Source organism: Lissotriton vulgaris, chromosome 6 (genome assembly GCF_964263255.1).
Source record: "Lissotriton vulgaris chromosome 6, aLisVul1.2, whole genome shotgun sequence".
Classification (NCBI taxonomy): Eukaryota; Metazoa; Chordata; class Amphibia; order Caudata; family Salamandridae; genus Lissotriton; species Lissotriton vulgaris.
The window spans coordinates 1743765393-1743790005 of NC_141694.1; the positions used below are offsets into that span (position 1 = coordinate 1743765393).

At 44.6% G+C, this 24613-nt stretch overlaps 1 protein-coding gene across 1 annotated transcript in view; it reads right to left on the minus strand.

The window, feature by feature from the left end:
• CAPN13 (calpain 13) overlaps nt 1-24613 on the minus strand; it is a 493752-nt gene that overhangs the window by 195180 nt on the left and 273959 nt on the right. Inside the window, exon 9 of the mRNA XM_086925977.1 lies at nt 1260-1334. Within this exon, the coding sequence (XP_086782103.1) occupies nt 1260-1334 (75 nt within the window). The remainder of the gene's footprint in view (nt 1-1259; nt 1335-24613) is intronic.

Here is a 24613-nt window from a genome sequence, read left to right on the forward strand (position 1 = left end):
TGCGTTACTGTGTGTGTGTGTGTGTGTGTGTGTGTGTATGTTGCACAAATACTTTACACATTGGCTCTTTAGATCAGCCTGCCTGCTCTGTGCTAAGCTACCATAGGGTGAGCACAGGTTACCTTCTAGTGTGTATCAAGTTTACCCTGACTAGAGTGGTAGTCCCTACTTGGACACGGTGCATACCTCTGCCAGGGACCCCATTTCTAACTGCCATCTATAAAGTGTTTAATATCTACAGGATTGGCAGCAGTAAGGCCACGTAGCAGAAAAGTTAGAGTACAACATCACAAGACCATCAGAGGTGGAGTCCATCCTTCCAGAGTAATATGAATCTTCATTCCAATTGCGTTACACCTTCATTAAGACAAGGATTTACCCGCTGAAATAGGCGTTTATAATTCAATAATAGGGGGCTAATTATGACTAAAGTGGAGGGGCAAAAAGAGGAATAATGAGGAGTGTAGGAAGGAACTGCTTTCAATATTTACTACAGCCCAAAAAAAACAAAGCAGTAGTAAATATACATCTGCTCAGAACTGAAGTGCAGCACCATATACGGTCAACCACTGGACCTGCAATACCTTCCCATTAAAAATAATGGAAGGAGGGACTTAAAATAAAATACCACTGAAAACAATATGAAATTAAAGTAAATTATTGAAAATGTTAAAAAATATAGATACATTTAAGTTGATGATAAAGAATATTTGTAAAACGAAATGTATAATGTATTTCAAAATATTAATATTTTTTAATTTAAATATTAATGTAACTTACATTTTAATACATAATAAAATATTCATTTAATGTATTATGCTGTGAATAATATGTTGTTTATTTTGAAATTAAGTTAAAGCTGTAACGTTTTCATATTGTTCTCCATTTAGAAGACATAAATGTAATTAATTAGCATTAATATTTCATAGAAAATTAAGCTTTCAAAGGGAGATATTCGTCCAAAGTGAGCAGTTCATTAAATATGTTCTTAAAGTTAAAGTGATTAGTAGTAGTAACTTTATGGTTGCATTTGATGTTTTTACTTACTTCACCCCCTATTTCAGGGGGGTGGAAACATATAAGCCTGCACATTTCAGTAATTATATGCTTCTAAATCGTGAATAGCCAAAAATAGTAAAGTTACTGAGCGAGTAAATGTACTTGTAGTAAATCTACACATATTATGAACAGGCCCTTGAATTTCTGATTGAGGAATCACTAAGTATCTAAAACAAAATGAAATCCATATATAGACGTACCAAAATTGCCCATCATTTCTCCTCACATTGAGCTCCTTTCTGATGTCTGGTCTGACACTCTCCCATTCCACAGAGCTGTTTATGAAACAAAACATATTTATTTTTTGTATTAGTCATATACTTTTATATTACCACAGACATAATATCTTCTAAAGTTAATCATCTGCGCATTTGAAATTAATAGAGATTGTTTTAGTTGGCTGTTTTTATATTGTCTTTGAAATATTAACTATGAAAGCATTGCACAATATCAACTCTCATCATATCATCAAGGTAAGTATATATATAAAGATTTTAATGCACTACTCTTAACTCTTAATATGTTTGTAGGTCAACAATTTTACAGAACTATAACTATTTAACATAGACAATTTGTGATTCACTTTTGTATGTTTCTTGAATAGGACCATTACTGGAAAACCAACGGAAACCTCCTGACTCCATATGACTTCGTGAAAAGTACTTCTTTGCAGAAACCTGAGCATACCTTTGCAGTCCTATCAGTAAAAGTGTCCAAGATATTGAATATTTCTTTTGCAGTTTCCCCAAAAAAATCATCAGTAAAATCATTCCATGATATAATGACTATCCAGAATATCATAAGCAGGTATAGCATCACACAGAATGACGGAGAGTCCCAATCTCTTTAACATTTACACTGCCCCACTGGCACAAATGATAAAATCCTTTGGTATAGAGGTCATCTCCTATGCAGATGACACTCGGCTTGTCATCACAATGGGACCTAATCTAGGGTCTACCAAAGTAAATTCTGAGATTCCATGAATAAAATCGCCTTGTGGATCCAGCACAACTGTTTGCAACTGCATGCAAGTATAAAAACAGAAATTGTACTGTTTGGTAAGGCCGATTCAGTGTAGTCTAAGCATTGGTGGCCTCAGAGTCTGGGCGCAGCACCCATTCCGAAAGTGGTAGCGAGAAATCCAGAAATCATGGCAGATGAGAACGATCATTGTCATGCCTAGCCCTTCAGTACTGGAATCAGCTCTGCCACATCTACGTGCCTTTGCTATTTGTAGACAGCTCAAAAAAGCCCTTAGAACTTGGGTGTTTAATCTTATGCTCTATTTGTTTTGTTTAAATAGTTCAAACGTCTCTGCTCCTTAACCTGTAGAATTTTACCAGCACATAAAGACCCTTTTAGGGTGATTTGTTGTGCTTACTAAGAAAAAATAATAATAATCTTGATCCAAATGATCTATTCAAGCAAAATCTACCCTGTCCTACCAATCCAACATAAACCACTAAAGGTAGGTTCGAAATACCCCCATGTTTAAGGGAATTCTGGTCTTATAGTCAGGAGGGTCACATCCATAAGTGTAAACCATCATGCATTCACTAGAGAAAGCCCATAAAAAAAAAATTGGCTGTTATCTCTTCGAATGCCACATCCTTCACTATGCATCTTCTTCTGTGGTTTGATTTCCTCCTTCAAGAAAATCCTGAGTGGGAAATTAAGATTTACCTTGACGGTAAACTTTCTCTGAATCCCTTCACTTTCTCCAATAACTTTGCTATAAATGATCCTGTTTCTTTTAGCTTGAATACATATGTGGGCATATGCATTTTTGTTATTTTGGAGTCACACTCAAATTCACTAACTGCACTCATCTCGATAATAAAAGGTGCAATTCCTTTATAGTAAAGAAAGGTATCAAAGAAAGGCACTGTATTTAGGTACAGAGCTCCTGAGGTCAGATCCCCCAGAGGGCTCCTTGACTGTTACTACAAGAATTGAGTACCAAACAATTACCATACCTGAAGGTAACAACTAAATGAATGTAAACCAAACTCCTTTCCAATCAATCTTTCTAACAGCACATACTCAATCAAGTGTTGGCCTAAGCTCATTCCTCATTTCTAACCAACCCTTTGCCCCAGATGTAGATAAACATAGACAGGCCTGTATTTGGAAATGTAGTCTAGTGTCAAAAGCTACCTTCACATATAAAATTTCCTGAAGCTCAGTTGTAGACGTTGTTGGCCACATACGATGGCGATGCAAATCACTTTAACATGATCATAAGGAGACCTTTTCATCCAAAGCATGATACGTGGATGTTGAAATAACAAGGATTTTCTCCCACATGATTTTACTGTTGTGGGCTTTCTAGAGTGCAGGCTTCTTCAGCAGGTGCAGGTAGCATATGATACACAATAATGGATTCTCAGTCCAAAATAGCCACTAGAACATTTCATAGCAATTTAGATAAATGTTTGGAATGTACATCTGCAATGGTCTGAAGAAATGTAATGTTATGCATTTATTTCACCTTAAATCTATTAATCTCAATGCTATGAATGTAGGCAAATATTGTGATGCAATGTCTCGAGGCATCAGTCTAGTAAAGGAATCGGTTGTCTGTGAGAAATAGTCAGATTTGTGTATACACCGCTCCAAAACTTCAGGAAAGTGGCTGACTCTTAGGGCTTGATTAGGATCGCGGTTTTCCTGCATCCTCCGGGCCGGCGGAAGCCACCGCCGGCCCGGCGGATGCGGGAAAACCGCTGCGGAGGCACAGAAGACCCACCGCCAAATTAGGATGGCGGTGGGTCTCAAAATCCGTCCGCTGCTTTTCCGCCACGGTCCCCTTCTGACCGCGGCTGAAAAGCTTTAACATGGCTGGCGGTGTCTGTCAGACACCGCCAGCCATATTAGGATTCAAAAAACACACAAGGGTCTTGACTCCTAACTCAGCATGTAAATGTAGACGTATTTGTAAAGCGCACTGATACCCCGGCAAGCAGTGTGTCCTGGCGCTGTACTCATACCGCTGGGGAACCCGTCCTGGCTTTTCCCCGTGAAATGTCCACTCCTGGGCATCCCCGGGGTGCAACCAGGCATCCCCAGCGCTGTACGGGGCCGTTGTGGAGGCTAAGCAAGCTATTGCCCAGAGTTGCAGCGTGGGACCCATGATTAGAATAGGCACTGAGGCGAGAATATCCAGTCAGCGGAATTTATGAGCCAGAGACCCGCCGAGGCGGGAATCGAACCCTGGTCCCTGGCCAGAACTCTGCATCAAGGTCTGCCGCTCTAACCATTGAGCCACACTCCTCCATGGCTGAGTCAAACCAGAACTATATAACAAAACGAGAACCAATGCTGAAAAGTTCACTTTGCCAACAAACAATTCACATAAGTAGCTGTTTTGAATCAAGCACAAACAACTTGCTTAAAGTATAGCAACATACGAAATGTAATCTTTTTTTGATTTCTTCACTTGTTATGACACTATTTTTTAGTGCATGGAAATACAAACAATTTTATATACAATAGATACATTAATAACGTAAATAACAAAAAAACATTTGCACACTTCATACATACTTGGCCATTCAGTCATACAAAACACATTCGCCATATTAGGATAGCGGAAAACATATGCTTTTCCACTGCAGCTTTTCCGCCGTGGAAAAGCATACGGAGATTGCCTTCGGGGGCCCGTTGAGGGCCCCCTTGGTGACGGGGGGTGGGGGGTGCACATGGGGGGTACCTATGGTACCCCCCTGCATTTGCGTGGACAAAGCGGTGGGCACCGCGCGGTGCCTGCTGCTTTGTGCACGCAAATGCCGTGCATGCTTTTTTAACATTGCAGCGGGTGCAGCTTGAAGCTGCACCCACCGCAATGTTAATGTTAAAGATTGAGGATGTGACCGCCACCCTGGCGGTCACATCCTAATCTGCACAGAGGGACCTCCGCAGCAACTGCGGACAGTCCCTCCTACTCTATGGTGGCGGACGGACTCAGGTCCGTCCGCCATCATAATCGGCCCCTTACATTGGGACTCTGGTGTTATGAATCTGTTTTCACTTGAACATCTCCTAACCAGAGCTTAATAACTTCTGACCTATAAAGTTTGTTTGAAGCACTGAGAATAAAGGGGATGTTTGTCAAGATCTCATGTCCATTAATATCTTTCTTTGTAGTACTCTGAATTTGCCCATGCAGGAAAGATTCACACCCCTTTGTTTTAAATTTCCCTTATTACACTTCTTCCTGCTCTTCTTCTCTTGTAAAAGAAATACTAATGGGCACAATCAATCTCTTTAGCATTTTAAGAGGTTGCATTTCTCATAGCAGAAACCAAATAGAGGAACATGATTTTGCTTTAGCAATTGCAAACTTTTACACACTTTTTTGTGGTTATCCTTTGACAGGTCAAGCTTCAATTTCGCTTACTTTTCCATTGATTTGTAAACATCTTCAGCATTTGGTGTTATGCTGGGTATCTTCAAATTATTTGACAATTCTTGCGTACTCTAATTCTCCCATCATAGGTGTAGAGGCTTAGTTCTGCAGCACCACAGTTTTTTTTAAAGGATCATTCTCACTGCCCCCTTTTTACACATAATGTTCTTTCACAGCATTCACACTTTCTTTGCAAGTAGAAATTGTAAGGATTCCATATTCTATGTAAGATGGTTAGCATCCCTCTCTTTCGGCTATTCTGAGCGAAGCACTTCAGAATAACTCTTATAATCTCAATGTGCGTCATCCTTGGTGAATGTTCACTTTAGTAAAAGCTTTCAAAGTAAAGCTATTAGAGTTGTGTCATCCATCCCTTTAGCAACTTCACCAGTGTCAATAGCATCCTGTGTAGTTACAGATACAGGACCATACATTAGTTCCAGAGACTCGAGAGCAAGGCAAGATGACAATGACTTTAGAAACCAAGTTGGTAAGTCTCAGCCTTCTGTGCTTTTCGACTTCAAAGATTACATCTGTGTACTTGGAGGTGTTATACCACCTCAGCCAACTCACAGACCATGATACTTTTTTAGGTTTCGGCCTGGCCGAAGCACCTGCGTGAGGTTCCGTGACGATCGTAAGTGGTGTTTTCGACTCGCACGAATATGGTCGAGTCTGGTATCTATGAACCGCAAATGACGAGTTTAATGGGTGTGCGCAGTTTCGCTGTGCTAACCTGAACCGTTCGTTTGTTTCGTGGGTTTCTATCTGTACCCACGGGTTCCATCTTAGATACGGCATCCATTTTGTCTCTTGCCCTCAAGTAGCCAGCGAACGGACGCTGTCCGCTTCGCGACCCTGGGATTCCCAAGACTCTTGCGGAAGACACATTTCCTTTGAAAGTGTCTTTATGACGAGGGGGATGATACTGTAAGGCAGATGGCCCCGCTCGAGGCTCATCTTGCCGTGCCGGTCTATTGTCTCAGCCGTGCATCTCATTAGGCACGTCCCTTTGATGCCTGCAGCTCGTGTTTCCCGATACCTCCCCTTTTACACCCTTTCCGATCTCCCCACTGTTTCTGCCTTCCTCTGCACCTGTCTCTGTTCCTTCTTCGATCCGTTTACTACCGATTGGAATGTACTAATGGTGGGAAGATGGGTTTTTACAGTTGGGAACCACCAAATGTTTCTGTACTTATGTTCCGGACCTTGAATACATCAAAGCGACCCCTCTCGGGGATAATTATGGGAACCAAGTTGTAAACCTTTGTGTACCATGTTAACCTATGAGAGAAAACTGTATAAAAAGGAGCGATCCACAGTAGCAAATTGAATCAGATCCCGCAAACATACAGACTGTGTACTTCACGTGACTTCTGTGTTCCCTGCAGTAAATAAACCTCGAATCTTTGACGCCGAAGGAAGTGTCCCGTGTCTCTGTCATTTGTACGCCGGAACAGGTTACCCACAAAGGTTTCAGGTGTTGTCCCCTGGCACCGCTGGGTCTTAAATAACCCAGTCCTTCAGTTGGCGCCCAACGTTGGGCTGCATCAGTGGTACCGGTCCAAGCCCGACGATCGTGAGGAACTTCGTGTGAAATCTCCGAGGGAAGGTGCACCCCGCTTCATCGATCCTGTTGTCGAAATAAGTGGCCCGACGACTTTTCCCGCGAAGATTCCCGCCTCCTGACGGCTGCGACGGACTGCTGCCCTGACTGTAGACCTGTTTTGGCGCCTGGCGTAGACCTTGGTACAGCGAGACGATTGACGGGCCTTCCTGGTGACGCCATCGATCTTTGAGTTAAGTATTTGTGGGTCGCTCCCAGAGTCCTTGGTTGTGGTTACTTAGTTGTTGCATGGTTCCATTGCATTTGTGGTTCTTCGTACTTGGTTCTTTGTTGTGATATTTGACGACTGCAGCCGCCAAAAACCGAGGGTTTTTGCTTTTTGCTGGGACTTGGTAAATCCCGTAACCCTTGAAGTTTGTGAAACTCGGCTAGTGTGCAAGATGCCTGGTCGTAGTACTTTGTTCAGTTGTTTCAGACGGTGTGGTACGGATTCCCGACTGGAGGACTCGTGTCCGATACCTCCGGTTGGAACTCCCACTTATGAGTTCTATAGTAAGCACGGGTTAGGTCCAATTACCTTTAATGAATATTGGATTCGCTACACCAAAAAAGATGGTGTCCTTAGTTGGCCACCTCATGGTAGTTTTGAGACCCCGATTTTAGATAACCTCGAGGCTAAATTGTTTAAGAAAAAGTCAAGGCCGGCCATGTTTGATGCCTTTCGGTTATTGTGCAAATAAGCCAGACAGAAAGAGATCAGACAGACAAAACGTAATCAGAGAGATGGTGTTGCTACCATTGTAAAGAAAGCAGAGCAGTTTCAGCGTGATAAGGAGGAAAAGGAAAAGGAAGTATTTGATAGGCTTCAGCGTATGACTATAGATAAATGTTATCCCGCTTTGCCAACGGAGTCGGATAAGAAGGAGGAATTAGTTGAGGATCCTTTAATGTCCTATCTTATGAAGTCACCACCTCCGTACGCACAGGATACCGCAGCTCCTGCGATTCCTCCTGTACCTGCTCCTGTACCTGCTCCTCAACCTGTTCTTCCGACTGTTCCTGCTCCCTTGCCTATTGCTGTCCCTACTGCTCCTCCGCTTGTACTTCCACATACTCCTGCTCCCGCTCCTGTTCTACTTACTCCTACTGCTTCTTCTGTTCCTACTCCTTCTCTTGTTACTACTCTATCGTATACTTCTCCAACTACTCGACGTCGTACCCCTTCAATGGCTGCAAATTTTGCTAATTCTCTTGGTCCTATTCTTGATTCCGCTGATTCGGACGGTCCACAAAGACGTAGTCAGCTCCCTGGTAATAGGGAACGTGCCGCGTTGTACAACATGGCGATGTCATGGATGCTGCACCCCTATAGAAATCTTCCGCGTTCGGTATTGAATACGTTTAGTCAATTCAATATACCGACACAGAGGTATGTTTTTGAAGAAATGTGCAAGGTTTTGCGCGATCAAATATCGGCAGATGCATCGGAAGATGTATTAACTGCTTTGACCAACTTACAGCTTCAGTTTTCGAGCGGAATGGTAGTGGGTACCAATGTTCGACGTGCCATCGAGCAATTATTGGCCCTTCGTCCCTCTCCGATACCTCAAGCATTGTTTGTTGAGGATGTTGAGAGAGAGCTAGATGCGTCTGGTCAGTATCCCATGCGCGAAGTTCCTCCAGTATGGATGCCAGCTAATCCTCAGGCTCAACCTCCGGTATTGGCACATTTCCAGAGAGTATGGATACATCTCCCATGGAAACGATCACAAGTGTTACAGGTGAAGCAATCTTTGCCTGACCCCCGCAAAAATCCTGCAGGGTACTATAAGGAATTGTCGCAGCTCGTAGACGCTACGATAATGAATCTTGCCGATATCGATATGCAGTTTGGCAATGTCGTACCGCAACCGGTGTGGGCCAAGATTCGTCAGGAAGATCATACAAACGAATTAGGTGGTGATTGGGCTGCTCTTACTGCGGCAGATACACGACAAATTGGTGGGGCTAAGCCTGAACAGCTTATTACTGCTCTCCCTCAGAGAATTATTACCCTCATGAAAACGCTTATGCCAGCTATGAGTGTGAACTGGGACAAATTGTCAGCCTGTAGACAGAAGAAAGACGAGAGTGTCTCTGATTTCTTTACGAGATTTGAGGAGGCATTCATCGATCATAGTGGTCAGGATATGGGCACTGAGGGCGGTCAGCGGTTGTTTGTGGATAAATTTGTCTCAAACTTATTGCCCGACTTGAGCAATAAATTAAAAAATTCTGAGAGTGCGTGGGCTGTCTCTACATCTGCTCAAATATTGGCTACGGCACAGTATTATGAGAATAGGGAGAAAGAAGAGAATGACCGTGCTGATAAAAAGACGAAAGAACTTAAAACTAAAGTGTTGTTGCAGCAGGCGTATCCTCCGCGTTCGAACCAGAATGATTCGCAGCAACAGAATCGATCGCAGTCGCAATCTAATAGGTCGCAATCGCGAAATGACTCCTCTTCACAAAGATCTTCGTTAGGGTACAATCAGTGTGCCTATTGTAGAGAGGAAGGTCATTTAAAATTCAACTGTCCTGTTCTGAATGAGCGTAATAGTGGTAACACATCTAGGGGAGGTCGTGGTGGTTCTCAGCAGACATCACGTGGTAGGGGTCGTGGTGCTCCCAATGATCGTTCAGACAATTCTTCAAATTCCAATAATTGTTTTGATCAACGTGGATCATCGCAAGGACGATCTGCGCAGTACAATGTAGATGATTATTACGTCGATCAGGGAACTGACGACAGTAATTACTAGGACAGCCATCGACAAGGAGAGGGAGTAGTATCAGTTCCGGTTGATCAGAGAGGGCCTTACGTCGCAGTTGCCACATCGGGCGTCGTTGAGCCTTTTCTGTTGGACACTGGTGCAGCGAAAAGTTCCATCATGCATTCGAAACTCCCTGGCGCACCTTTGTCTGGCTTAACAAATGTTTCCGTTGGATTCTCTGGCGCCCCTGTTAGCAATCCGGTTTCGTGCCCTTTGCCACTTACAATTGGGCCTCGTGAGCTGCAAGCTCCGTTGATTTTGACCACTGGTTGTGGTGAAAATCTTTTGGGTCTGGATTTGCTAAAACGTTTGTATGCGACTTTGTACTGTTCTCCTGTGGGAGTAAAGCTTACTTTGGGTGAGAGAGTCGTCTCTCCAATGTACTTGTCTCTCGATAAGCTTCCACCGGAATTGAGTTCTCTTCCTGCATCTTTGTGGGCAACAGGTCCCAATGACGTGGGCCTGCTTGACATCTCCCTTTATGTTGTTCAGCTGAAATCTAACGTGCGACTGCCACGTATTCCCCAGTATCGAATCTCTCTTGAAAGGTGAACGAGCACTGTTAGCGATCATCTATGATCTGATTGAGAAAGATGTTATTGAGGAGACTCGGGGAAACGTGTGCAACAGCCCTGTACTGCCTATTTTGAAACGTACCGATCCTTCCAAACCACCTGTTTATCGTTTTGTTATTGATTTACGGGAAGTAAATAAAATTGTAATTCCTCAGTTCCCTGTTGTGCCTGACATCACGGCGTTACTGACTCTGATTCCAGCTTCGGCATCATGGTTTTCGGTGATCGATCTGAAGAATGCTTTCTTTAGCATTCCGATTGCCGAAGAAAGCAGAGACCTTTTCAGTTTCTCTCTTGGTGGCCGTAGCTTCCGGTTTAAACGTGCTCCTCAGGGCTACTGTGAGAGTCCATCGATTTACAGTCAAGCCTTGAAGGGTCAACTGGATGCGTTTATGTTGCCGGCTGGTGCGGCTTTAATCCAATACGTTGATGACTTATTGGTGGCTGCAGATACTCAGGACATTTGTAAAATCGCTACAGTGTCGTTGTTGCAACATCTCTGTGACTTACATCACAAGGTGTCACCTTCTAAACTTCAATATTGTTGTCAAGAAGTAACCTACCTAGGTCACTTATTGTCAAAGGAGGGAAGACGGTTGACCCCAGAGAGAATTGCAGCAATTGCGCGAATGACTGTGCCAACAACCCAAAGAGATGTGCGTGCCTTTCTAGGTATCACGTCATACTGCAGACAGTGGATTCCGAATTTTTCATTGTTAGCGAAACCATTGGTGGCTCTTACGTGCAAGGATGTTCCAACTCCTTTACCATGGACGGAAGAATGTCAGAAGAGTTTTTCTGAACTGCGTGACGCACTGTGTTCGGCTCCTGTGTTAGGTACTCCTGACTACAGCAAGCCGTTTACACTATACGTTCACGAGAGGGAAGGTTGTGCGTTGAGTGTCTTAACGCAACCTTTTGGTGGTAAGCAACGTCCATGTGCATATTTTTCCTCGACCTTGGACCCGGTAGCTAGAGCATTGCCGAGTTGTTTGAGAGCAACGGCGGCAGCTGCGGTGTCCATCCGACAATCAGCAGGATTGGTCATGGATAATATGCTTACGGTGATGGTTCCGCATGCAGTTGACACTCTTTTGAATCGTACGAAAACTCAGCACTTGACGAGTGCGAGGTTGTCTGGGTACGAGTTGACGTTGTTGGCAAGTCACATTCAGATAAAACGTTGCAATGTTCTAAACCCGGCGACCTTATTGCCAATTAGTGCAGAGTCAGATGAAGTAGCAGCGCATGACTGTTACTTAAGGACTGAGGAGGAAACAAAAGGTCGAGTGGACCTTAAAAACACTCCTTTGGAAGATCCCGATGGAACTTTGTATGTGGATGGTTCATGTTTTAAATTGCCAAATGGTGATGTGACTACTGCGTATGCTGTTGTAACTTTGAATACTGTTGTGGAAGCTGCGAGATTGAATCAGAACTCTGCCCAGGCTGCAGAGCTGATCGCTTTAACTAGAGCGTGTGTGTTGGCGAAAGGGAAACGTGTGAATGTGTTTACCGACAGCCAATATGCTTTTGCGTCGCTCATAGCTTTGGACGATTGTGGAGAGAGAGAGGTTTTATGACGTCGCATGGCACGAAGATTCAGCATGGACAGCTTGTGAATGATCTTTTGGAGGCACTTACGTTGCCTAAGCAGGTAGCGATTGTTAAATGTAGTGCGCATCATAAGGTGACGGATGATGTTGGCCGTGGTAATGCGTTTGCGGATGAGACTGCTAAGGAGACTGCCCGGAACCTTAGCACTAGAATGTATGTGACGAGTTCGGTTAGGTGGCCTACAGAGACTAGTATGTGTGAGGACACTATCGAGAGTGTGAGAGCAATTCAGAATGAGGCCACTGAGACTGAAAAGACGAAGTGGAAAGAGAGTACGGGAAAGTTGGATGTGAATGGTTGTTGGGTCGATTTGTCGGAGCACAAGAGGTGGATGTTGCCAGATGCGTATGTGCTGGCTGTTGTGACAATGGCACACGGGTTAGCACATATTAGTGCGAAAGGTATTTGTAAGTTGTTGTCTCCTGTGTGGAAGAATGACGGTATAACGAAATGTGCTGAGAGATTGGTGAAGAATTGCATGATATGTATGTTGTACAATCCTGGTAAGGGGACCCCCACACCTCCTGGCCATTTTGCTCCCCCTTCATATCCCTTTGAAGTAATCCAGCTAGACTTCATCCATATGGAGCGATGCAATAATCTGAAATACGTTTTAGTTGTGGTTTGCGCATTCTCCCGATGGATTGAAGCCTATCCTCTTAAAGACAATACAGCCTTGTCGACTGCGAAAATCCTACTGAAGGAATACTTTCCTCGGTATGGAATGCCTCGGATTGTATGGTCTGATAACGGAAGTGAGTTTGTGGGGAGTGTGATGAAGAGTGTGTGTAAGGGCCTTGGAATTAATCAAAAATTCCATAGCGCCAATCATCCCCAGTCAGCAGGTTTGGTTGAGGGGTATAATGGCACCCTTAAACTCAAACTGGCTAAGATTCAGGCTACGACTGGTCTTTCGTGGCCTGACGCTTTGCCCCTTGCTTTGTTGTCAACAAGGGCGACCGTACACTCCCGAGTAGGGCTCAGTCCCTATGAAATAGTGTTCGGCCGTCCTGCGAATGTTTGGGGGGTCCCTAGACCGGGTGTATTTTCCAATCTTGAGTATCCAATGTTGATTGATTATCTTCATGATCTGACTGCTAAACTGAGGTTAATTCACCAACAGGTTTACGAAGCACTGCCGACGCAGACGGAGGGTCCAGGCCACCAGCTCCAACCCGGAGATTGGGTGGTTACTCGCAATTTTGCTCGCAAAAAGAATTTGGAACCCCGCTTTACTGGACCCTTCCAGGTCCTCCTTGCCACGAGAACTGCCGTCCGTTTGGAAGGGCGCAAAAATTGGGTGCACGCCACCCATACGAAGAAGGTTCCTATACCTTTACCGGCTCGTGGGTGAGGAAGGGCATTGCTTCATCTGAGACCGAAGGATTACAGACCTTTGTACCCTTTAGCGACGCACAGCCTGCTGGAGAATCCTCAGTGCAGCAGAAAGACATTGTTGAACATTTGCCATCACAAGACTCAAGATCTGAACAATCGACTGATCAGCAGAACTCTGTCCCCTTATCGGATTCTTTGTTTGACGAACAGACACGTCCTGGGAAAACTCGATACTTTTTGCGATCCAGCACCAGAGACTAATAAAAATTTCCGTTCTGTCCCTTGACATCTGCATTATCCCATTTTGCCACGATCAGTCTGAACACCCGTATCATTGTGATTACTGTTGAAAATATTGAGTTTCGTTCCACATATGTGTTTTTACTTCCACAGCTAAGAGACTTTTTGTATATACATATTTGTAAATAAGATACCTTGCATCCAGGTGTACCGTAGGGCCGCGCGTGTACTTCCTTCTGGTTAGTAGGTCTTGACACTAGGTCAAAGACCGTCGGTTCCTGGGAACTCCTAGGGATTGACTACTGCTACACAGAACGAAGTGCGTCAAGAAACGTTGCAGACGGTCTTAGGGGATGGCGTTTTCGAAGCTGATGGACTTGGAAGAAGCTCAGGCGCAAAGATTCAAACTGAAACAAATTATTCGTACCAAATGTTTTATGTTTCAAGTGTTCCTATTGTTTTTGACTGTTTCTTCACTATTGGCGGGTGGGGTGTATTACATGATGTCATACTTCTTACCTTCTGCCATACCTACTCCTACTTCTGACCTTAAACCTACCTCCACTGCATCCCCTCATTCTTTCCATATCTTACCCGAACACGAACAGGCTAGACGTGCAGAATTCAGAAATAATTCCTTTATCCAGCTCCTTCATCAGCACCAGTTGGTGGTTAACACTACTAATTGTTGGGTGTGTGGATTAATGCCACATACCACGGATAAGGGAATTCCATATCTGGTCCTACCTTATAGTTCCCAGGGTTCAGATCGAGCATTCCAAACAATGTTTCGAAGCGCACTAGACTCCTACCCCAATCGAGAGCCACGTTCTCCCTACTCTGGTCCTGGCTCGTATCAGAAGCCTTTGTCTATAGCGATAGAGGACTTAGATAGAGATATCTATGAACCGTCGCTCATTCCAGAAGAAGAGGTACAAGCCTATAGGGTCCTGAGTAAGGTCGAGTATAGTGCGCTCACGAGTGAAAAACAGCTTAGAAGCTCGCCTCCGATATGGGTCGTACCCCACCTTGGTAATTTCTGTCTAATGGGTCGTGGCCGAAGATCGAAAGCTCGTCTTGGAGAGAGTGCTTGCTCCGAGACTTATATCCTGCCGATGGTCTCGTCCCCTGTGTTTCTGGCTGCCAAGGGTACATACTTTGTCTGCCATGATCGTGCGTATACATGGTTGCCCTCCGACTTTGTGGGCTCATGTTTCATCGCAAATCTGTTGCCTCCGACGTTCACTGTAGATGCAGACTATCACAAGACTAGAGTTGTGAGAGGCGTGATTAGCGAAGAGGACACTGCCGGTCAAGAGGCAGGAGACTTTTTCAAGGGTTTCCTCCCGTTTTGGGGACCTATGGTCAATAGTAGGAACCTGAGACAATTGACTCGAGTGGTGGAATCGACAGCTAATATCACTGCCAGTGCCCTTGGTAATATCACCACAGAACTTCTGGCGGATAGGCTTATGACGTTACAAAACCGTATGGTTTTAGACGTGGTCTTGGCAGATCGAGGTGGAGTATGTAAGGTGATCCATTCGAGCTGCTGCATTTTCATTCCAGATAACGCTCCGACTGTTTATCAAGCCATCTCAAAGTTGCATAAAATCTCTGAGTCCATACACGTGGACGTAGGGGATTGGACGCTGCTTGGGTGGTTTTGGGGCCTGATGTCGACTTGGGGTTGGAAGATTCTGATGATCATCGGAGTTGTTGTAGCGTTCCTGTTCACGTGTTGCCTTTGTGTGCAGTGTGGTCCTGCCATATGTGGCCTCTGTGCTACGACGTGTATAAGACAGACGCCTGTTACCAAAGGAGCTCGGTTGGACAGAGCTATGTTGCAGCAACATCTAGATGGTCTGATGAATATCGAGTATGATTCTGACTAGTGCTTGCCTACATGAGGGCAAAAGGAGCGTCTGAGGTTCCGTGACGATCGTAAGTGGTGTTTTCGACTCGCACGAATATGGTCGAGTCTGGTATCTATGAACCGCAAATGACTAGTTTAATTGGTGTGCGCAGTCTCGCTGTGCTAACCTGAACCGTTCGTTTGTTTCGTGGGTTTCTATCTGTACCCACGGGTTCCATCTTAGATACGGCATCCATTTTGTCTCTTGCCCTCAAGTAGCCAGCGAACGGACGCTGTCCGCTTCGTGACCCTGGGATTCCCAAGACTCTTGCGGAAGACACATTTCCTTTGAAAGTGTCTTTATGACGAGGGGGATGATACTGTAAGGCAGATGGCCCCGCTCGAGGCTCATCTTGCCGTGCCGGTCTATTGTCTCAGCCGTGCATCTCATTAGGCACGTCCCTTTGATGCCTGCAGCTCGTGTTTCCCGATACCTCCCTTTTTACACCCTTTCCGATCTCCCCACTGTTTCTGCCTTCCTCTGCACCTGTCTCTGTTCCTTCTTCGATCCGTTTACTGCCGATTGGAATGTACTAATGGTGGGAAGATCGGTTTTTACAGTTGGGAACCACCAAATGTTTCTGTACTTATGTTCCGGACCTTGAATACATCAAAGCGACCCCTCTCGGGGATAATTATGGGAACCAAGTTGTAAACCTTTGTGTACCATGTTAACCTATGAGAGAAAACTGTATAAAAAGGAGCGATCCACAGTAGCAAATTGAATCAGATCCCGCGAACATACCGACTGTGTACTTCACGTGACTTCTGTGTTCCCTGCAGTAAATAAACCTCGAATCTTTGACGCCGAAGGAAGTGTCCCGTGTCTCTGTCATTTGTACGCCGGAACAGGTTACCCACGAAGGTTTTAGGTGTTGTCCCCTGGCACCGCTGGGTCTTAAATAACCCAGTCCTTCATGCGATAAAGATTTACGTGAGATAAAGCTACCCTACTGAAAATATTCGCATGTAACACAATAATTAAAATAAAAAAGCCCTCTCTTTTACTAAGCCTATGATTTCGCAGTGTGCTTCAGAGATCTCTTTCTGTAGCGAACTCGGCTGTCTCTCCAAGCACATAAACAAAATGCAGGTGCAAGACCCAGCACATCACCGAGCTACAGGCTATGGCGGGCTGTCATGGTTACTGACGGAATGGGGATCTAAGCGGGGCATGTCTTAAGAAAAAGGGGGTTGCCAAACAGGAACACATGGAGCTTGACAATCGGGCAGGAGCTAGAAGAATGGGCGGAACATTGGTACAAATGTTGTGTGCATCTGCAGTCAAGCGCCTAGGATGCATAATCAACCCAGTCAGCTGCCGGGAACCTCCCTCCGTGGGAAGTTGGTACATCCCACTGTAACTTTGGGACGATAAATAGTGAGGCCGGCAGGGGGTGTGCTGAATTGTTGCTCGAAGGGTGTGAGTCACGGTCATTGCGCTCAGGAATCTGTCACCGCTCAACAGGCATGCACGATGGACCAGACAAAAGTGATAAAGCCGCAAACTCTACAAGATCTGATAGAGATTCTGCACAAGATATTTTCCAGTGACAAAATCAACGTTGAAGAGGTGCAGACTATAATGGAATCTTACGAGAGCAACCCACTGGACTGGAGGCAGTTTGCAAAGTTTGACCAATACAGGTAACTGGCTCGATTTCTCTTGCAGAACACGTTGTAGGGCAGCGCGTTATTCGCACGTCCTCACGTGCATTCACCAAGGTCTGATTCGGAGGCAACCGTAAGCTTTATATTTAAAAGCACAGTCTGCGAGGGATTAGTAAGCCATTTAACTGCCCGGGAAAAATATATCCCGAGAAAAATGACTGAAGCCAAAAAAATACCTAAAAAGGAAAATACCTGCGTGTGCTTCATAATTATAGCTCTGCATGTCGCTCATTTAATTTAAATAGGGGAGAGGTTTAGCTAGTCTGCACTTTTGAACTAGAAATGAAGGGTGTTCAAACGGACTCGTACACTTTGTTTTAAAACTTGTTAACTGAGGTGCTGCCCGTATCTAAGGCAGCTGTGTGCTTGCTCGCTGCTTTCATGGTTTTCTGACATTGAGAAAAATTGTGTGTGGTGGCGGGAACCAAAGTGCCTGGTCGGGGAGGGAAGCTTCGGTAGTAACTGAGCTTGCCTATTACAAAGGAGTACGTTACGTAGAGAAGGGTTAACCCAATAAAGTCGCTGGGACCTGGGTAGCTATCGTTAAGAATAAGGGGGTCCCAGTGAAAGAAAGAACATATTATTTAAGAATCATTAGAATAATTCTAGTCAACAAAAAAGGTACCTCTATAATGTTTTAATCACATTATAGGAAAAGAGCAATATTAAGCATTCACAAAAGCATACACAATTGTTATGGTACAGGTGCCCCTGGGGATGGAAGGGACGTGATATAGTGAGGTAAAGTGGGGGGGGTTTTGTGACAGTAAAAACACGATATTGATCAAATAATAAAATGATTCCAATGTTCAATAGTAAGCAAAATAAACGGTTAATCAATGCCAAGGTTTCAAAAAACATGCCCCAATGTCCATGTTATACAGGAATGGTGGGTTGGACGGGGCTGTCGAAGGGCAGGGACGTATGTCGACGTTTCGACCCTAAGAAAGCAGGATTAGTAGGATTCCTTGCACGTGGGTCTTCTTCAGGACGGGCGGAATAATAGGTGCAGCCAACCTGAGTACATCAGCTTGGGGATGAAATTATTCCAGGAAAAGGGTCCATGACATTTGTTCGAAACTCATAAAGTAAAGTCCGGATTTCCCGGGGTGGATCCAACTGCTGGACAAGGAGAGCCACTCGAACAATCAAGTGGGATGAAAGTCCGCTGGTATACTCTGTGATTGAAGAGAATGGCTGATTAAATCAGGCGCGGTTTCGGTCGACAAACAGCTCGGCGTCTAACTCGGGTTCGAGGAACCCGAGTTAGACGTTTTTTGAAACTTTGGCATTGATTAACCGTTTATTTTGCTTACTATTGAACATTGGAATCATTTTATTATTTGATCAATATCGTGTTTTTACTGTCACAAACCCCCCCCCCCCCCCACTTTACCTCACTATATCACGTCCCTTCCATCCCCAGGGGCACCTGTACCATAACAATTGTGTATGCTTTTGTGAATGCTTAATATTGCTCTTTTCCTATAATGTGATTAAAACATTATAGAGGTACCTTTTTTGTTGACTAGAATTATTCTAATGATTCTTAAATAATATGTTCTTTCTTTCACTGGGACCCCCTTATTACAAAGAAGGGCACAAAGCAGAGAGATACAAAAGGGGAGTCCTACTTTGCATGTTCTCATTCACTGATCTATAACAAGCTTTTCATAGCCTCAAGAAAAACGTCGATTTGTATGCACAAGCTAATGAAATGCAAACTACCTAGAAAAAATTGCATGTTTCAAGTTTACAGCTCAACGAATTGCAAGCAAGAAAAGTAGTAATGTAAGTGAGTATCTAGTAGTGCGCTTAATGAACAAATTGGGGGATATATATACACCCAAAGCATTTTTGAGGGTGCAACTGCAAAAATACAGAAAGTCCAAATGGCAATCTGGTAACTTGAAAGTAACTGAACAGCAATTTGGGTTTTGCAATTCGGTATTGGAAATGGAGGGGGGGATCTCTTCCTAATTCTTAATTGGAATGTTATGTACGAATGTTTTGCAACCTAAATGTGGTTGCAAAACATTCACAATTTTCAGCCAGTTGATGGTAACCCGCAAATGGGAAGGGGGTCTTCAAGGGACTTAATAATGAGCAGGCAGTGGTCCCACAGACTATTACCTACTCTTATAAATGAAATGTAAGAGTCTTTTTTTTTATATGTATCCCATTGCTTTATTTAAAAGGAATCACAGACGTGGTCTACTGACCCCAACAGGACACCTTCCCTGTGGTGGCTGTGATTCCTAATGGATCGGTAATTGTGTCGTACCTCAGTAGTATTCATGAGGTAGGCTAATTTGCGACCCACTAGGAATCGCTAATGAAACTCTAAAGAGTTTCATACATTCGGGATATCGATTTCCTAACTGCGATTCGCCAAAAAATCACAAATAGGAAATTGATATTTCAGCGTTCGTACATGTAGCCCATGGTTCGTGTAAAGCGCACAGTTGTCCAAGATCACACACTGGGTCAAGGAGAGCCAATACTTGAGCCTGGGACACCAGAAATTTGCATTATAACAACTGCAGCATAGTTCCTTCTTCTTTATACGCCCACACACTGTTCACTTGACCGTGTAATTTAATAGATTTTTGAGGCCCTGGGCATGATACGTTTTGGGGGCCATTGTTCGTAATAACTTTGAATTAGTTAAACATCGTCTGCTATTGATGTCAAACAATATTTAATTGCACTTAAACTTCCAGAAACTGGGTCTTACAAAAACAGCTAAAATACTTAGATTGACCCGGTGTACAGAGAGAAAGAATAAGGTAAAAATGTAGGTAGAGAGAGGGCGAGGGGTTGAGATAACTAGACAGGTAAGATGGAGATAAAGATCTCTTCCTCAGGAGGACCCATGGAAGTTGGGCCCATTATTGCAGTTTTTTAATATTAAACTGGTACTAATGATGTGCAGCCAATGTCCAGACTATTACTATGTGTAAAAATGACAAATAATGAAGTAACACTATCACAAAATGTGCTGCATTATGGCACATAATTTACTTAACCCTGCTGCATATTTTAACCCTGTTTTGCCGCATAATTTCAGTGGCCTGCCTGACTACATAACATTATGTGACTTTGAGCAAGGGGCTGCATTATGGTGCATAATTTGCCTTTTCTTGTTCTATAATTTACTTTAACCTGCCGCATAATATGGCCCCCTTCTGCCGCACCATTTCAGTGTCCCTGATTGTACAACATTATGCGACTTTGAGCAAGGCACGTTTTGTGGCTTTGCTTCGATCCACGACACAAATTGGGAGCCTTTAGGCCTATGCACCGGGTACTGGAAGAGAAAAGCACCAGATCGTCTAGCACCAACCGATAAAGCCAATAAATATTGGCCAATGCAAGCAAAGGTAGACATCCGATCGCTTGGTTTGAGTTTCCTATCTCCACTTGAACACACTAGTGGGTGCCGTATTACGTCGATGGACGTGTCACTTTCTCCTTTTTTTTTTCTTCGTACCGCTGCACGTCCTTGCACGTGAAATAGAACCTGCTAAAAATAACACCCTGCTCTGTAAATTGTATCCGGTCACTCTTACACCAGGAAGTTGCTGAGCCGGTCTTGTCACCGAGTAATTTGGAAAATTGATTAATACCTTTCTAGAGTCGGACGCATTCCAGAACGTTAATAAATTATGACACTCTAGGTTTTGTTTAGTAAATGAAAGTTCTTCAAGAGTATGGCCCATGTTATAAATGTCAGACTGTTAACGTTTTTGGTGGGACGTTTCTAGCATCTTAAAATATGTAGTGCAACTTTGATAGTTGAGCACGTTTGAGAGGTCTCTCTCGTGCTGGAGTTTTTTTTTTATTGCGGTCGACATTTTACTGCAACATACGTTTTCTCTCTACTGTAGGGAAACAGGGGCCTGGTCTCACAATGCGCATGCGGCCCTCAGCAGCAATCTACTGCATATAACATAACGTGTAAGCGCACTTATCAGGCAGGGTATCAAGGCGCTGAAAAACAAATCTTTATTGTTAACCAATACAATGGTACTCCCTTTATCGACCTCAGAAGGAAACAAGCATTTACAATGCAACGGTTTCGCCTTTGGAAAAGTTTGAGCTATTGGTATTGTAAATGACAAAATTTGTATTTATGTGTTGGTTTTGAAAAAACAGATGAATAAATGGCATTGTCATTTACATTGCCAATAGCTCTAACTTTTCCTAAGGCGAAACCGTTGCATTGTAAATGCTTGTTTAATTAGAAATTGAGTAGCACAGATTTTAGAAAAATCTAGGTTTCAATGCACAAACATTTATGAATAGTTTTTTCTAAAGTATGTAGTTTAATGTTCCGAGTAAATGCATTCTGATAAAATCAGATTGGAAGAATTTGGAGATTTACTACTGATACTGTTGGTTACTCGAAAAGAAAAGTCTTAGCTCAGAAAGGAAGAAGAAGTTAATAATTAAAGTGCAGAGCCCACAATTAGATAGTTTACAGTGCTAAATTATTTTGCATTTGGAATCCAATAGCAGGGCTATTTTGGAATAACCTTGGCAAATGATGTGCTTTCTTGGACACACAAACCTAACATATTGCTAACAAAATATGAATGATAGTGTCCTTATCTGAAGAATCGACAATGTGCTCTAAAAAGTCATTTAATGATTATGCCAGAGATAGGATCAAGGATAGCGTATGTAGCCTGAAGGTTGTCCTGAGTCAAAGATTGGAGTTATAGAGATGATTCCAATGGATAATAAATGAATTTTTCTTGGATGAGAGACTAAATTGATAAGCCCTGCACCAAAAAGATGGCCAATATGAGCTTGAACAACACTAATTGATATGTTGGGTATAGAAAGTGGACATTTGGACACTGAAAACAAATATTCTCCATAGAACTGTGGCACATGTTCATGATCATTATACTAGAATAGTAGGCCAGTCTGTGACACTTCAAGATCATTGAGGATAAAGGTGCCCAAAGCTCGACCCTGAGGTCACTCTAGTTGCTCGCTGAATTTGTCTTTCGGGCATGGTGTTCCCAAAGCCAGTCACAGAGTTATTTGACCTGTAAAATCATCACATGGTGAGAGGATCATAATTTATTTTTTTTTTAATTAAATTTGTACTTTATTACACCTTCAAATTGTGCACACAGCCTTCATCGCCTACAACCCGGAGGCCGGCGGCAACAGTAGTTCACACCCAGGTCATTAAGTAGAGGTCACACACATAGCCACGACGCCAACCACCCGAAGGCCTGTTGGCGCAACAGTAGGAGAAGAAGAAATGTGAGACAATTTCGAGTTATTAAAGCAATTGATGACTGACCCCAATATAACAAAACAAAATCCGACCAGCAGCGTTGGTGATGTCACTCCATATCGCAGTTCTGTGTGCACAGGAAATACAGTCTGTATATACATAATAAGCCAACCACCTGATGACCGGAGAATAAAGTCCCCCTGGTAGGGGGGAGATGAGAAGGTGTAGTAAACCACTAAAAACCCACCCAAGAACAAGACCCCACCCTGTAAACTAGCCAGACTACCTATACCCGTGACCACTCGCACACCCCCACCCAGTACCACATCTACGGTCAAACTCAGGACCCATAACTACTGACTCAAGGACCCAATGGAACGGAGCAAAGTACTAGAGGGACTATGCAAACCACCACCCAGAACAGCCGTCATAAGCATCCACCCAGCACACCGCACAGACAAGACGAAGGCGGGATCCCCCACCCACCTTCGGGAAGGGAACATTCAACCATCATTCTCATCAGAGTCAACCATCGACACCCCACCTTCCTGCAGCTCATCCAACACCTCCCCCTCAGAATCCGACTCACTGCCCCCTTGCGCGCTCTGGAATTCTTTAAATAACCCCCAAAAGTTCTTGGGGCGGCTTTTCGGGGGAAGTAGTTCACTGTACACCTCCGACTGCGTACAACAGTAAAGCAAGTCGGCCTCCCAGCGCTTCTTAGTAGGAACTGGCCCCCTCATCCAGCACAACGCAACCATACGCTTGGCCGCCAGCAACGCTGCGTCAGCAAGCCGCCTCAATGCCACTGGCAGCGGTTTAGAGAAACCCAGCAATGCCAGCGCCGGGCAGGGTAAAACCTCTGCGCCCAGGAAAGAGCTAAGTGCCGCGAAGACCTCTCCCCAAAACTTATGGATGCTAGGACACGTCCAGGCCATATGGAGAAAATCAGCCACAGGGAAATGGCAGTGCTCACACTCCGCTGAATCCCGCAGCCCATACCTATGTAGCCTATCCGGCGTGTAATATACCCGCTGCAGGTACTTAAAGTGAATTAGGCGGTGCCTACTGTTGAATGAAATTTTCCGAGTGTTAGCGCAGCAATAACGCCACATCTCGTCTGTGATCGGGGATTGAAGGTCAGCCTGCCAGGCCAAACGGGCCCTGGAGGGGGGGCACCGCCGATGCCCATCACCAAGTTTCTTAAGGGCAGTGATCAACTTACGGGAAGAGGCGGTCTTAATCACATACGTGAGCTCAGGCACTTCCTGCGGTTCCGCCAGCTCCGGGCCCAATGAAACCAGTGCCGCTCTACGAACCCTGTGGTACTGGAAGCTATGTAATAGCGTCGCCCCAGGGCAGGACTGGAGGGCCTGCTGCGACGTCTTCATAGTGCCATTTAGGAAGAGATCTCCCATCTTGTCGATGCCCAACTCCCGCAACGCTTTCAGGACGCCGTTCTCCGTCAGCGGGGCTAACCATGCTGCCCACTCCACCCGCAGTAAGGGTGAGTACAACAGTGCACTCTCGCGAGAGCGAACCATTGCATGCCAAGCGTGATTTGTGGCAGCAATCGAATCCAAGTTACCGACCCTCCGATCGGCTGGATAGCAGATCGTGGCCGGGAGAGGGATGGGGTCCGCAAAGAGGTGTTCCAATTTCACATGCGGGATGCCAGGATCCCCGTGAATCCATGTATGAAGATGTGCCCCCTGTGCTATCCTGTAGTACCGTTCCAGGTCCGGAGCCCCCAGACCACTTTGCTCATAAGGAAGAAGGAGCGTTTGCCACTGAACCCTCAGCTGTTTACCCCCCATGCAAGTCGGATTAGCGTTTGGGTAAGCTGCCGAAAAAAGGCCTTAGAGAGGACCACAGGTATATTTGTAAAGAGAAAGAGGAATCTGGGGAGCACCACCATTTTCATGAGCGCTATCCTACCCATAAGGGACAACGGGAGCCTGCACCACACCTCCACATCATCCACCAGTTTGGAATAGGCAACCCCGTAATTTTCCCGTATCAGGACCTCAGGGTCGGTGTGAACGCGGATCCCTAAATAACGTATGGATTCCGTGGTCCACTGCAATGGGTACTCCGAGTCGAATGGGAGCGTCACCGGAGTCAAAGGCAGTGCCACCGATTTATTCCAA